Source organism: Branchiostoma floridae, chromosome 2, assembly GCF_000003815.2.
Source record: "Branchiostoma floridae strain S238N-H82 chromosome 2, Bfl_VNyyK, whole genome shotgun sequence".
Classification (NCBI taxonomy): domain Eukaryota; kingdom Metazoa; phylum Chordata; class Leptocardii; order Amphioxiformes; family Branchiostomatidae; genus Branchiostoma; species Branchiostoma floridae.
Window position 1 is genome coordinate 28555064 of NC_049980.1, and position 16699 is coordinate 28571762.

A 16699-nucleotide genomic window follows, 5' to 3' on the forward strand; every position below is an offset into this window, starting at 1 on the left:
CCACTCATTTCGCCCTGTCTAAAAATCAATGTCCAATCCCAGCTACTTTCCCCAGCCCCGTCCCACAGGAGCCATAGGCAGACATTTTTAGGCACTGCCGACATGACTTATGTATGCACTCAGCAAATCTGTATTGATTTCCGCCATGGCGCACCGCGGTGAGTCCACCAGTTTAGAGGATTGTCGGAGATTGCCGGGTCGGATTGGCAAAGCTTGTCGTAAAATCGCCTTTGCCACTGGCAACAGGAAGAGCACAGGACGTCTGTGGAATCTGATCGTAAATTTGTGTATTGTGGGTTTTGCCCTTTTGGCTTAAATGTAGTAAGTCTGCACAGTAATAAGACCGTAATAGATTTAACGATACTTAGTAAATGTGATTCCCAGCGTTGTGATATATTGAATGATGATCGTTTTACATCATACAATGCCATGTAGATGATATTGTGACTGTTACTATTTCAGTTATTAAATACATGTAACTGTCTATAGCCTTAGGATCTTAAAGCTGTTACAGAAAGTGAAACAATAGCAACTCTGTCTCTTTAGCCTTGCTTATTCTGTAGGACACCAGCACATGATTTATGCATGATCTAAACTGTGATTATCTCTCTTCATCTCCCCTGTCCTGTCTCTGCTGCTGAACCAGGGGTTCTTCTATGACTTAGATAAGGTTTGTGCCAAAACTGCTCTTTCCTTTTTTTCCCTACCTTTGATGAGTTAATAACCCTGTGTTTTGCCTGGCCACTTGCCTAGAGGCTGTGGAAATGTAATTTTAGATTGTCCAAGATTTACTTCAAATATGTTGCAGCATAAGAGTTCTTCTCACCCCCTTAAAAACTTTGATACACTTATCATACTTTAAATTTGCTACAAACTACTAGAAGTAATTGCTCAGATTTTCCAGTTGCAGTGCTTCTATCTCACATTTGACTAATTTTGCTGTATGGTTGGTGTGCCTTTAAACAATGCAATAGATATGACAAATACTAACAATTATTGCAATGATTAACAATAATTTCTTACACGTTCTTACATTCCTTTTCACTCATTGTTTGTCTAGTGAAAGGCAAAATCTAACTTCTTTTTGCACTTTCAAGCAAACCAAAGCCACAGAGAGATATATCAGAAGACTAGAATATCATCACACAAAGGTAAGGTGATTTTTCTTCCGGACCTCAAAGCCACTATCAAATAATTCTTAGTAAATGAAGTGTTATTTCATGAGTGTTGATACATGACATGTTGTTTTGTAGCACTACTTTGTACTGTAATTGTACACTATCTATAGATCTATTGTCAGTTCGCACATGTAGAGGATAAGATTCCTTTTGTTGGTAACAAACTTAAGGGCAGCTGCCGCTGCTTAAGTCTCCTGTCTTACCTTTCTCCAGGTAGAGGAACTTGCAGAAGCTTACAATCTCCACCAGAGACTCAGGGAAGGTGGGTTGTTTTCTTACCCTTGCACTGCATCTCACAAGGCATAGACATTTCTTTTGATACAATACGAGTTATTCAAAATGCAAAAGTATTTGACTTTTCCTGTAGGAGGAGGATCCATATTTTGTTGTACAGATTTTATAATATGGGTACACACCAGTATATGATATACATATATCATACAAATGTATATGATTGTCATATATGCATATCTGTATGAGTTAGTGCAATGATGACTTGCTCACTCATGAGCTTGTTCATTGAAATTTAATGTCACCACTGACTATAAGGCACTACACAACAGAGTTCTGAAGACATGTGTCTCACATCTGGCTCACCTCTGCAAGGATTCCTCTTTATAGTAAACTAGATTTATTACTCTCATTCATCTTTTCAAACCCACAAAGTATGCCCTTTGGTGGTTACATGGTTCACTCCCACTGTAATGACTTTGGTGTGTTTAAAAAGTACATTCTAACCCCTGCCCCCCTCCCCACCCAGGAGCCAGAAACATGGTGAATGCCTACAACAGGTCCAGACACTCCCAGTCCTTCAGTAGACACTCCCAGGAGAGCCTGTCAGAGGTCAAGTCTGGCTTCAAGGAGTGTTCACAGGTACATGTAGGGATGGAATGTTGCTGCCGTACTTGAGACACAAGTACATGTGGAGAAGGAATGCCTCTGTACTTTCTCTGTACTCTGTGACTATCAACTTGATCCTTGTGATGATTAAGATAACACATTACAGCTCTATGCCATGTATAGTAAAATGGATTCAATCCCCTAGCTACCTACATCTTACACACTGCAGTCGTCCCTCGGTAAGACATCTGGAGCCGCATAGTTCAAGTTTTGAACTTTAATTCAGCCTGTCGGCCAAACTGGTTTCACTATGTATAGCTTCTTCAGTGGTTAGAGGCTAAATGACACAAGTACAATAAAGTCCGCACTTGTATACCTTTCCAGTGCATTCTGCCCTCATGCATTCTGCCCTCGTGCATACCGCGCCTGAGATCCTACAGGACGGTTTGCCCTGACCTGAGCTCTATGCAATGGCTAAGTGAGCAAATTTGCCAGATAGCAAATACTCAAGCAACAGCATATTATGATTTTGGAAATGGTCAGACGTTTTAAACAACATCCATAAAAAATTTTCATCAGTGACACTGAAGAGATCTCGTTGGAGAGCAGGATTTTGTATCCTAACTAAGAATTGATATGCATATGAAAAGATGTCTAACCTTTATCGATAAAAGTGGGGAGATTGTTTGGCTTGCACTTGGTAGGTCAGGAGTTTGATCATTGGCCAAGTCACACCACAGACTTTTGACAGAAACAATTGTAGTCATACTCCTTTCTCTGCTTAGCACTCAGCATGCAGCTTCATTAAACAGGCCTGCTCATTCCTGCTGACTATAATAATCAACAGCTGAGGACCTCTCTCTAAAACTTTTCTACCATTTTGGAGGCCCTACATGCTGCTGATGGCTGTTAGTTCTGTGAAGTTTTAGAAAAATTGACTTCCCTCTCAGGCCGCCTTTTCACTAGATGGCTAAGTGACTGTACAGCAGCCAAAATTGGATTTGTGGAACCCAATGATTTCATAATTGAAATGTGCAAGAAAGATTTAAAAGTAAGATGTAAAAGTATGATTTAAGAGACAATGAAACACTATTACTCATGCATTCTTTGAAGTTTTGTTGAGTGATTTGTCAAATCTTTGATTGCTCAGCATGCCACTCAGCAGGCTCTAGTGGATAGGAAGCGTCACTAATAACAGACAAGTTTAAAACTTTGATAAGAGTCTTGGCATGTCAACTTGAGAAAAATCTATATTTCTATCATTAAGCCCTGTGAAGCCACTACATCACACTCAGTTACTTCTGGGAGCCCTGCCAAATTCCGGAGACTTTTGAAGTGCTGGCACTAAATTTTGTGGGACCTTTTTGTGCACTGCCAGGAGTTGGTATCGGAGATGCAATTAAAGAAGCCAGCAGGGAGGGACTCTTGGCAATACTGCACAAGATTTAAGCCAGCCATACTTCTTGCGTATGCAAGTAGTGAGAATGGAACATCTGGTTTGGAATTGGATTTAGGGCACTTGCATTGTTTGATGAACTTAAATTTTCATTTTGCCCACATTGTAAGCAAACAATGACTTCCCATTTGGGATATGTATATTATGATTTATGGCCCTTATGTTGCATATATCTAATTAGAATTGAAAATATGCAGTAATGAAATTTACTATCCTGACATCACAAGAGCTATGGACATGTAGACTTGTTGGCAAAGGAACCAGCCTCCCCATCTGTTCAGTATGGAAGCTTGAGTGTATAACATTGTTGTTGCTCAAAAGATTAAGCAGACAGATAAGTTCATTTTCTCAATCTGCAAAAATAACAAGTTACTGAGTTTAGAATAGTTACTATAGAATGTACACTTCAGATATGGCAAAGAATAAGGTATGCCATGTAGCCACAGGCAGGGGCATGTCATTGCACTGGTGATACATCTGTAATACAGTCGTATGTAAGATGAGAAAAAGGCAATAATCAACATGTTTCGCAAATATATAGTAAAAGATGTTGCCTCTTGCCAAGTGCCTGCATTTGTCCTCGACATTAAATTTCATTACACAATAATTTATCTATCTGATATGGCAGACATCCTGGCTGGTACATGTTTATCCTTGTTCCAGAAGAAGTGACAACAATAAGACAACAAGAGTTCGTAGACCTCAAGCCTGCATGAAATATATTGGGTGTCTGTAGACCTATTGTGTATTTTTTGTCTGCGGTACGTGCTTGGAAAAGTCAGCTTTTTACCGTGTTGGTTGTGCACCATGCAAAAGTCTGAAATTCCATTTTCTGAATTTGTAAGTTTGGACATGGATGAACATTACTTATTTTGGATTTCTTAAGTACATAACCAACCACAGTACCTTGAAGTTGTTGAGACAACTTTTTGCTCCTTTTTTTTCTCAGATGGCCCATGCATTTATTCTGTCACATGATATATTTAGTACTGATATATTCCTATTTCAATGTACTGACCTGATGCAGCTGCTAAGTCTCCTTGGTGTGTATTCTTCCATTAAAGATTTATTTCTGGAGTGATATATCACTTGACATTGGAAGGTTCTTTGCATAATTTCACCAATGGTACTTAGTACAGTAGTTCCATAGACAATCTCACTGTGGTAGCCCCCATGCAACAGCAACAGTTAGTCCCCAGGGTGGTAACATATTTTCATTCAATCTGACCAACCCAACCCACCCGCAGGAAAGTCTAACCATAAAGATCGCAGTTTTTTTTAGCTGCACGCTGTCATATTGAACAAAATTTCATTTTTTGTTTGCTTACCACTTCCAAGTGATTGAAATTCAAATAGTATTTGAATTTCATAAGAAATACAAGTCCCTGACTACGTTGTTGTTTTGCTGACACTTCTGGTAACTTCAACGACAAAATTTTTGATAAAAAAGGACTTAAAAAAACCATTCAAAATTGAAAGAAGATCCCTTTCTTTCAGTGATAACTTGCTAAGTTATGGCTACGCACTGAAATAATCACCTAAACCCTGACTCCGGCTGTCGGGGGCCCGACGCGTTCACTTTATACCCAGTTTGAAGTTGTCGGGGACTCCCACTGAGCCTACGGGCATACACTTCGGAGTGGACGGGAAGAAAATTGAAGACAACGGGACTACAACGACGGGAACTCTCTTTACATGGGGCTCCCACTCTCGCCAGTCCCGCTCTCGCCAGTCCCGCTCTCGCGAAAACCGTAATGTAACGTGGGCCTAAATCTCTTCTAGTATGTAAGCCAAATTTAACAGCAGAATTAATAATCAAAATGTCCTTGTCAATCCCATTTATAGATGGCAAGCTGCTGGCAATGGAAACTTTGAAAAGTTCAGAAAACTGTTGTAGCCAGAGCGAACACCCGGCAAACATCCCCCAAAACCAATGAGCAGTTGCTTAGAAGGGGAAAACAATTTCATCATAATTTGCAGTGACAAAATGCACCAGACGATACTTAACAAAGCGTCCACCACTTAACCCTGCCTGTACTATAGATTTAAAAGCAGGCCCAAAAATCAAGTGAATATGACTGGCCCAAAATTACCTGCATACAGTATGGAAATGGCATCACCAAAGAAACACAGGAAAAATCATACACATACCTTTCTCCTATGCTTATGCTCTATTCATCTCTCCTCCACTTTAGAAAGTTGTATCTTCTTCTGTTTAACCATGATTGCCAAACAGGGTAAAGGAACTTGTACCAGAACTATATAGTTTATACAGCTGTCAAAACACCACAAAGACTAAGAAGCAAACTCAAATTATACCTAACCAGTATGGCAGGAGCTGTAGCATCATCTGGCAGATACAAAGTAACCCAATACATTGAATGTGACCTACATGTACGCCCCTCGCCACTATGTGATGACGTCACTATTGAGTGACGTCAGTGTTAAGGGTCACGTGGTCGCTCTCTTCCATCATGGCGCCTTGTACTTCACATGTGTGTGAATAAAGCTCCCTTTGAATCGAGTTGCATCGTGCCTCTGAGTCTCTCATCAGCACCTTCCTGCATCAATGTTGGCGTGGTGGCAGCGGCTGGGAAACGATACCCATGTCGAAACCCGAACTTTGTGCCTGGAGGAGTCGCAATAGAGGGAACGGGCCAATCGTAACCAAAAGGATGTAGCTACAACAATGGCGGACGTCGATCCTCACTTGGAGGGGTTCTGGCGTTTCACCTCCTTCGCGGAGACCCCGGTCGGAATTTACGCCGTGTCGTCTACACCTAATCCCTGCACCAGCTTCGCTGTAGACCCACAGAGGTTTCAATAGAAGTTGCAGCTTCGCTGTAGACCCACAGAGGTTTCAATAGAAGTTGCAAAGAGCTTCGCTGTAGACCCACAGAGGTTTCAATAGAAGTTGCAGGGAGCTTCGCTGAACAACCCCCAGAGGACTCATAGAAGTAGTAGGGAGTAGCCTCGGCTTATTTATCCGGCAACCCTTATTTTTCCGTTCCCCCGACCGAGTGTTTGCGGCGTCCATCAACAACAACATCCGCCATGTTTTCCTGGTTCACCCGACTTCGACCGAGACCGCCCACGGACTTTGCTACCGGAACTTTACCCGTAACTGTAACCTGTGATCTACTAAGAGGAGCATCAACCCACGGAACTGTAGCTGCCTGTAGGAACATCTCAACCAGCGACCACTGACTTTTCGTCTGCCAAGAAGAGCGCTAAACACCAAGATCGCGTCGCCCTACACTGAACTGGGACAACTCACAAGCCAAACAGAACTCTGATCTATATCTTATCAGTATTGCTATATTTGTATATCATTCCCCATGTTGCGTTAATTTAGACGCGGTAATTCTATGGTAACATTGACATTTTATGCCATTCAACTGTCTCAATATTCAGACGTAATGTATTCACAATCTGATGTTAAATGTTATTTGTTACATTATGTCCTACAAACCTTACCTCATCAGTCAACAATCTCCTTCACATACATTGTCATGTTACTTTCTCTTCACCGGTTCTAATTTTCTATTTCTGTAACAGGGGGAGGGGTATTTCATGGATAATACTATTATAGTTCATGTCCGCTCTGCAGATTTATCACTAAAAATAGACAATATTGTCAGATCTTATTCTGTTTCAATCAGAATCTTAAGGCAGAAAGAAGAAGAAATGGAAAAGAAGATAAATCACGCCACTATGTGATGACGTCACTATTGAGTGACGTCAGTGTTAAGGGTCACGTGGTCGCTCTCTTCCATCATGGCGCCTTGTACTTCACATGTGTGTGAATAAAGCTCCCTTTGAATCGAGTTGCATCGTGCCTCTGAGTCTCTCATCAGCACCTTCCTGCATCAATGTTGGCGCCTGCAAACCAGATGACAATTACACAAGTAAAGACCTATCAATCAACCCAAATCCTGGACCATAATCTGTTTTCAAAAAACCAAGCAGATGTTAGTGGTCCTGAATCCCAACCAAGAAAAATCAGCATCAGCCTACAGTGTCAAGTTCATGGAAGGAAGCCCAAAATCAAACCTGACCGCCAGGACACCACCAACAATTCATGTACCAAAAAGCAACACAATGGCACCTTGCGTTCCGGAGATACAGCGCACGCCCCGTGCCCGCACAAAAGGTAACCTGGAATGTCAAGTTCAAGCACCAAGGGCGCCAAAATCAAAATTGAGAATTATTCAGCCATCGCCGACACATGTGCCAAATATCATCGCGCCCGCACCAACCATTCAGAAGATATAACTCCGGAAATACCCCTCTCGGACACAAAATTTGACCTGCCGTGTCAAGTTCAAACGCGACAAGGCCCAAAGTCAATCCTAGGCAACAGGCAATAACCCCCCACCCATGCACCAAAAATCGTTGCAATCCCGCGTATCGTTCCGGACACACAGCGCCAAAAGTGCCCAAAAAACACAAAAAATGTCACCTGCAATGTCAAGGTCAAGTGCCAGGAGGCCCAAAATCACACCTGAGTGTCAAGCCACCACCCCCAACCCACGTACCAAAAATCGTCGTGCTCGCATCATCCGTTCTCGAGATACAGCGCCCTACATCCCCAGCTTCCAAAAGTTCCCACGCCCGTGAAAACCATACCTGCATACATGCAGGTAAATAGGCTGCCATAAAGTTAGCTGTCTTCATGTTTGCAGGAAATCTGATACTGTGAGTAACATCTTGTTCGTTTTGTCTTCCCCTCCAGATGATGTGTATAATAGAGGGGGAACTAGAGCAGATGTTAGGTAGCTTCCAGATGAGGATAAAAGGTTGGTAGTTTTCTTTTTTATGCTGTGATTTCATAAAATAAACAGATACAAGTAATATGTAGAAATCAAAATGTTATTGTTTAGCAGAGTCATTAGTTGAAAATGTTTCTGTTTATGGCAAATAAGCATGCGCCAAATGGACCTAAAACAACATATGTTTGCAAAAATGCTAACTTCATATGGTCAAGTTGTACAATTACAATGTAGTCTTTCTGGTTTTCGTTAAATCCTTGCAAGTAGGTTGTTTCTTGTCCACAACTTTGTTTATAATCAAACTGTCATGCTTTGTCTGCTACTGTCCCAGGTAACAGCATTTTTTGTCCGTCTGTGTCGCAGGCATGGCGGGTTTTGCGCGGCTGTGTCCAGGTGACGTTTACGATGTTCTGGTGAGATACGGCCCACAGAAGTGGAGGTTACGAGGGAGGGTGGAGCGGGACCTGACACAGGTGTGGGACAATCAGGAGGTGGTGTTCCAACCTCTCATCGCAGACATGCTCAACTTTAAGGTAAGATTTCTTAGAATTGTAATTATTTGTTAATTGATATTCATACACTTTCTTTGAATTCCCTACATTCAAACAATTTGAAAGTTAAGTAGAATTTATCTTATCACTAAACATCTAGCTGCTGTAACATTTTGGAAGAAAAAAATTAAAACAGATGTTGGTACCGTATCTTTCCATGTAGAAAACTTGTGCAGAAAGGGTCCAATAATTGTGATCAGCCTACAAATTTGTTTGATTTTAGCACTGAAAATACTTTCAAAAGTTTGGTACATGTACCTAATCTGGTTCATCTGCCTGTGACATCATTTCAGTTGGTCCAACTGTTATCTCATAAGGGTTGGTTTTTTCCTGTCTTTCTCTTTGCAGGTGTCTGAGGTGAAGACGTTAGGCAGATCAGTGGTGATCGGTAACATGACGTGTGAGACCAAGGGTCTGTACAACCCCGTCCCACAGGTTCTAACGATCAACGTTAACGATCCGGGAACCCTCAAGCTGCAGCTCATAGTCAAATGGAGGTGAGGCGCTGCTTCCTGGTTTAAACGTACATGTACCTATGCTATGTCACAGAAAGGTTTCTACAGTTGTATGTTGAATCATACATATTAGACATGCCAATGCTTGGTAAATAGCTGAAGCCATATTATCTACCATACATTGTGACGGTATGCAAAAGGTTATTATAAATGTCAAATTTCAATATCTCTGTAGCACTCTCTTCTACAATCAATCCAGCAGAATATATTTGTTCGAGGATGTCTCCAAAATGTATGACTTGTTAGATCTTCAACTTTTGGAAAGAAACCTAATAAGATACATGTATTTATAAGTGGTGTACTTGTTTTTACAACAGTACATGAGAAAGGGAAAGCTCTTTAAACACATTTGTTAATTATAAGCTGTATCCTCAGGTACAGATGAGGTAAATCTGTTGATGTTAGATGACATGAATGTGTAATTGTAAATGATTGTGTCCACACTACCTACATTTGTACATGTGTTTCAAACTATCCTTTCCTCACCCAGCCCATGTGAGAGGGAAACAGAGGACTGGTTTGGGTCGTTAACCAAGAAGGAATCCACCCACGTCAGGAAGAGATACTCCACGGCAGACTCTGTCCTCACGTCATCGTCGTCATCCGGAGGATCCTTCAACTCCCCTGACTCCAGCATGGTACGACCCGCTAGGTTCTACCACACATTTTGTGTGACCTTCAAAATGTCATGTATGTGTATTGATCAAAGGAACTCATGCACTATACTAAAAATTGCTGGAAAATTAAGGATTTTTTGTTATATGGTATATGAAGCTTATAAGGTAAGATGAATTGTGTTTTGGGACTTAACGTTTTTGCCAAGTTTTGGGTGAAAGCTTGGCTGCAAAAATGAAGCAATAGAGTTTTGGCATTTATGAGTGGATGGCCATACAAATTTCAGAACAGGGTGTCTAGGTGTGGCTGTATGCTTCAACTCAGATTAGGTACAAAACAGCTAGTGTTTCATATTCTGAATGAAATAACGTTACAGTAACAACTTTGATGAAGGTCTAGACATCCAGGTAATAAGATATGTCAAGTAAATGTTACTCTAAACAATCAGCTGGATATGATTGTGAAAAAATCATACCCAGTTGCTTGGGAACTAGTAATAGCAGTGCTGTGTGTTGGTGTGGTCCAAGAGTTATGTGTTTACTGTGCAAGTTTCACCACAGGTCATCAGACATTGTCTAAGCTGTACTTTCGTACCTTTCTTTCCTTCCCTTCTCCTTTATCTTTCCTTGCAAAGCATGTAGTGCAAAGATTTTAACAATTTAAAGCATACTGTCAAGTGCTAACAATTGCTAACCTTATGCAGTTTGCACATGATGAGGATCGTTCTTGATACCTACCTGCATGTAGGAAAGCCAACAATAAATTCCATGGTTGGCTTATTCTTGTTTGTGCAAAATCATTGGAATTGTAGTGCTTGGAGTACATTTGCTGCAAATTCAAAGAAATATGCTTGGCAATCACTGAAAATGGTTTATATAATATATAAAGTATTGCTGGCTGCATTAAACAATTTACTTAATCTGTCCTTCAAACAAATTCTGCTTGTACAACAAAGTTGGGTTTACAGATGTACCGACAACTTACAAAATAGAGAATAGTACTACTCTTTGTGCAATATTTGGCTCATTTATACTTTCAATTACCAAATGAATCAACCCCTGACATTTGCTAAGCTGGATGTAGCAGCATTTTGTGTGATTTTACAGCCTCAAATGCTTAATGCAATACCCATGGTGATATGGCACAATGTTCAGCTCAAGACATGAGTATGGATTTCTTGACAGTTGAAACTGAAAACAAAATCATGTAATGTCATGTCATGTGTGCAACCAGTGCTGACTTGCTGTCTTCCTCCTTTGTTAGTCTGCTTCTTACCCTAGAAGACTAAGGCCTTTGTTTGAGCCTCCAGCCAAAGTTGCTACCAAGGTTAGTTTACACGGGGTGTTGTGTGACATCACTAATACTTGTCTGTCGTTGTGTTTGTGTTTGCTGCCTGCCATCATCCTTTGCACCTTTCGTGGAAGAAAGTGTACCAGTAGCATATACATGTAAATATACAAAAGGGGGGTCCAAACCTACACCTGACTTACTCTCTGCCATAAGACTAAGTCTGACTCAAAAGTCACAAACATAGCATGTTCAAAGCACAAGATACCAAAACTGGAAGTTCCTTTATTGAGTTATGAGATTAACACACACATACACTAACCAAGGAGGTTAAAAAAAATAAAGGCCTGTGTTTTTTTAACCTCCTTGCACTAACACACACACATATATACAAATGGCGCCTAAAAAAAAGTCTTCTTGGCAAAGGTAATAACTGTCATGTTATCCTGCTAGAAGTACAAGAATATGCTATTGGTACAGTTTCTTTCTCATCTTTCTCATAAGCATGTCACAACTGTATCAGGTTTTGTATGGAGTTTGATACACTTTTGTGTTGTTCAGTGTTTGAATTTTTTGTTGTTTTCCTTTGGTGTGTTGGTGTGCTGTTGGAATGTTGAAAGTTTAACCTTGGATTTTTTTTTTGTATTGAATGTTTTTGGCATGAAGTGATTAGTTTGATTATGGGTGTGTTTTGTCTGCTGTTAGAATGAATTTGGATTTGTTTCATTTTCTCAGAAATGAACAGAAAGTGTATAGATAACTTTGTAAGCAAAGCTTATAAAACAGGGATAAGATTACAGAAAAATGTTATTACAGAATGTATAGACCTGTGTTTGTGACTGTTGGTGCAGGATTCATTGTTTACAGTGTAATGAAATGTTAATTTTGTAACTAAATTAATCAAAGTTACTTTAAACTTTGCCCATGTTATTTTGTGCTGTTCAGGCTTTGTAAGAAAGTGCTATGTGCACTCGGTCTGTCAATGCAGTTTTCAGAAACATTTGTTTTACTGAAAAATTGGTTGTCGTAAATTTGTTACTTTAAAACACCCAAACCTGCCATTGCATTATTACTCCATACTAGTATCGCCTCGGCACACTGGTAAGTTAGAGTTCCAAAGGACCAGGGAGAAATTGCTCTATGCATCGTGAAAGCAGTTATTTTTATTCATGTAGAACTTTCAGAACATTCCTATGTACACAACAGCCTTATGTTAACAATCACTCTCTATGCACATGTCTTATTCCCAGAGTTATTTCACTCAGGACACCGCACCTCAGGAGCCAATGTTAGAGGAAATGGACACCTCGCCAGGCCCCCCTCCCGTCACGGTAACCAATGGCAGCCTGGGGGCTCTTCCAGCCACCGCTGTCACCCCCACTGTCCACCTGGAACATGCCCTACATTGCCTCAGTATAGCCCTGGAGGATTACAGGGGGCAGTACCACGAGTTGCAAGAGCTGGAAGAGGAGTTGATACAGTTGCAGCAAAGATTAAAGAAGGTATAGCTATGGTGTCATTCACACTGACACTATTGTCCCTGTCCCTGGTGCTGAATGGCATATATACTGCCTCTACCATCCCTGTCCTTTGTGCTGAATGACATTCACACTGACAATGACATCCCTGTCCCTGGTGCTGAACATTCACACTACAATCCATGTCCTTGGTTTTGAATGACATTCACACTGATACTACCATCCCTGTCCCTGGTGTAAAATGACATCTAAAAAATTACAATGTAACTTTATTGGATATCGCAGTGTTGCCACTGAATTAGGCACAATTTACAATGTATAAAAACCTCTATGATTTGGCAGGAGCGCATCACATGTGACTAAACAATATCAACAACAATGCTTTACATTTGCAGTTAAAATGGTTGGAAAGACAATTCACCCACTACAATCCCTGTCCTTTGTGCTAAATGATGTTCACACTGACACTATCATCCCTGTCCCTGGTGCTGAATGACATTCACACTGACACTACCATCCCTGGTGCTGAATGACATTCACACTGACACTGCTATCCCTGTCCCTGGTGCTGAATGACATTCACACTGACACTACCATCCCTGTCCCTGGTGCTGAATGACATCCACACTGACACTACTATCCCTGTCCCTGGTGCTGAATGACATTCACACTGACACTACCATCCCTGTCCAGTGCTGTATGGAATTCAAACTGACACTACCATCCCGGTCCCTGGTGCTGAATGACATTTACACTGACTTGTGCTGAATGACATTCATATTAACATTACCAATCCTGTCCCTGGTGCTGAATGACATTCACACTGACACTGTTGTCTCTGTCCCTGGTGCTGAATGGCATTCACACTGACACTACCATCCCTATCCTTGATGCTGAATGGCATTCACACTGACTTAACCATCCCTATCCTTGATGCTGAATGGCATTCACACTGACTTTACCATCCCTATCCTTGGTGCTGAATGGCATTCATCCTGACACTACCATCCCTGTCCTTGGTGCTGAATGACATCCATACTGACACTACTGTCCCTGTCCTTGGTGCTGAATGGCATTCACCCTGACACAGTTGTCCACATTACTGGTGCTGATAAACATTTACACGGACACCGTTGGTCCTGTCCTTGGTGCTGAATGACACTCACACTGCCATTCCTGTCCCTGGCACTGAATAACATTTACACTGACACTCGTCTCTATCCCTGGTGCTGAATAACATCCACCTTGACAGACTAGTCCCCAGAAAAACAGATTAACATATCACAAAATGCAAAGACCACACATTTGAATGGTCAATCTAAGTTCTGTATTAATTCCATGCATGTTGTTTCACCAGACGAATGTGAGTAGAAGAAGCAGTGGTTCCAGTATAAGTCTGTCTGTGGAGAGTGCCCTGGAGAGCTTCAACTTCCTCAACTTTGTGGGGGAGGAGAGCGACTTGGACAGCGAGCCAGACAGAGGGTGAGAAGGAGCAGTGGCATTTGATTTTCGTGAAAAATGACTTAAGTATTGATTTCAAATCTATCTTTTAATGCCTAGAAATTAGAAATTCACCTTAAGATAAACATCCAACAGTCTTGATAGAGTAAAGTGAGCAGAAAATGTTTCATTTTAGTTCCTCAAGAAGCTTTCCATAAGTTCAAAAGGAAAAGTGGAAAAGCTCGAGTCACTTTCAAATCTCTAGGGTTTTTCATGCTTCCTGTTCACATTAGTGATCAGCAAAGTTGTTGTTAATGATCAAAGATTGTAAGCGGAACTGACGATCAAGCAAAATCTCTTTTAACTGCACTGCTAATATTATATCTTAGTTCTTCAAGAGTTTGTAGCAAAGACAATATGTAAGCAAAGACAATATGTAATTAAAGCTATTTTTCTTCCAGGTTCACATTTAGCACATTCAAACCCGACTGGCCCCCACCCCCACCGACAGAGCCCCCACCCCCTCCCCCCACCACAAACGGACAGCTCGACCCCTCCAAGGTCATGCAGGAGAAGAAGTCCTCGGCCGCGTCCTTGAACGAGGACATCGGACTGGGTGCCAGCCAGAACTCCAGCCCTGTTCCCATGACAACGGGGATTGAAGCAGTAGATGTTGCCCTTGTCCATCACCTGCAGTACTGTCAACACCTGCTAGGGGTCAGTACTGAGTTGCTTTCACTTTGGACTTGGCAGTTCATCTTCAAATGATAGGACAGGATGTTAGCAAAGCTGATTAGATAAATATAACATAACATTATTTTTGTTGAATTAAGATTTTCGTTGTGAAGTTGAAGGGAAAAAATAATGAATTTTCCAAGAGCTCCTGTGACAAAAATATTTCAAACTTGTTGTCTTGCCTCTTAACTTGTTTTTTTTTTAAAGATGATCCTAACTTAGGCTTGTGATGCCTTAATGTTACAGAACCTTGGTTCCTTCGGCCCCCTGAGATGTAGGGAGATGTAACTGTTGTGATGTGTTGTTACAGAACCTTGGTTCCTTTGGCCCCCTGAGGTGCAGAGAGATGTACTCCCTAGACAAGCTGAAGAAGCAGGCAGCCATCCTGTGGCAGCTCAGAGTGCTGGTGGAGGAGGACAGGCAGCAGTGTGGGATAGTGGAAGGTGGGGGATGCTGACAGATATGCAGAAGAGAAAGAAATAAAGGCTTTTTGTAACCTCCATTAACATTTATCTGACAGGCTACATAAGAATGCCACTTTGAAAAAACAGTAGGTTTGAGAGATCTTTACAGCAGCACCCCCAGGTATGCAGAGGTTAGGCATACAGGAATGTATTATACTGGGGACACTGGGTTGGAGATCTGTTTGGATGTATTTTTTTACTAATTTTAGAGTGGCGAAAATACATATCCTAGTGGAATTACGTTTAGTAAATGTTACATATAACAAAATATTCATACATCCAACTGAACCCCAGCCAACTGAAATTTTGGGATACACATATATTGTAAAAAGCTATGAAATACTTGGTATTACACATGTAGCCTAGGTCAGATCAAACAGTTGAAACAGAAATAACTGCCATCATCACCCTGAACAGTATTTAAACAGATCCTTAGATGTCTTTCAAGGCTGCCAAAGAGAAGTTGTACCAGCTGACAGATAAATATCAATTCATCTTGTTGTATTGTAGCCTGCCCGTCTCTGAAGGACCAGCCCAGATTAGTGGACTTCTGGAACTGCTGTTGCCAGGGCCAGGAGACAGTGCTGTACACCACCATGGACAAGCTGCACCAACAACTAGAGGTGGACAACGTACGGCGCCTCAGAATACAGTACACGGATGTCTCTGACAAGGGTAAGCATTTAGAATGTAATAGTGATCTGTCTAGTCTAAGAAATATCTCAAACAAAGGTAAGCATTTAGAACGTGATAGTGATTGGTGTAGTCTATGTAGGACTTGTTCTATCTATAGTTACACTACCATTTGCAAAGTCAGTAACAGACAACAGCTAGAAATGGACAAATTATGTATGGTGCCTCAGACACAGATGTCTCTAGTAAGGGTAAGTTTCCAGCAAAACATGATAGCATGTACATTATCTGTAGTGATTAATTAATGTCCATGGACCATTATTATTTTCTATAGTGTAGCCATGATCCACCAGAGAGTGTTTGTTTTCTTCACAGTCACAACCTGGATTCATGTGTGGGAGAAACCTAGTACTTTGGTTAAGGTTTGCACACTCTGAATGCTATCCAGTTTTCTGCATAACCAGACTAATAGGCCACAAGATTGCATATCATAGTAGCTAAGCTTTTCTACATTCCCAATCCTTTTCCCAGTTCTCCCCGAGCTGATCCGGAGAATGACAGATGACTACGACCCCCGTGAGGAGGGTCTGCTCACAGAGGACCAGCCACACGTCTTCTCCATCTACCAGTTTGCAGCCTACGTAACGTCAGCAGATGTCGGCGACATCGGTAGTCATGTGGACCTGCTTGCCATAGAACGTAAGTTCCTGTTAGGCCATGTTGATTTGATTATAT

At 41.3% G+C, this 16699-nt stretch overlaps 1 protein-coding gene across 12 annotated transcripts in view; it reads left to right on the forward strand.

The window, feature by feature from the left end:
• The window catches only part of LOC118410351 (rho family-interacting cell polarization regulator 1-like), a 48897-nt gene that overhangs the window by 25625 nt on the left and 6573 nt on the right, over positions 1-16699 (forward strand). For 8 of the 12 annotated variants that reach the window (XM_035812017.1, XM_035812016.1, XM_035812018.1 and 5 more), the window contains 15 exons: positions 647-670; positions 1098-1151; positions 1392-1440; positions 1939-2051; positions 8210-8273; positions 8610-8779; positions 9146-9294; positions 9803-9950; positions 11191-11253; positions 12465-12716; positions 14050-14174; positions 14594-14849; positions 15178-15310; positions 15842-16006; positions 16496-16663. In XM_035812017.1, coding sequence (XP_035667910.1) covers positions 647-670; positions 1098-1151; positions 1392-1440; positions 1939-2051; positions 8210-8273; positions 8610-8779; positions 9146-9294; positions 9803-9950; positions 11191-11253; positions 12465-12716; positions 14050-14174; positions 14594-14849; positions 15178-15310; positions 15842-16006; positions 16496-16663 — 1933 coding nt within the window. The remainder of the gene's footprint in view (positions 1-646; positions 671-1097; positions 1152-1391; positions 1441-1938; positions 2052-8209; positions 8274-8609; positions 8780-9145; positions 9295-9802; positions 9951-11190; positions 11254-12464; positions 12717-14049; positions 14175-14593; positions 14850-15177; positions 15311-15841; positions 16007-16495; positions 16664-16699) is intronic. The other 4 variants (XM_035812020.1, XM_035812021.1, XM_035812026.1 and 1 more) reach the window with 4 other exon arrangements.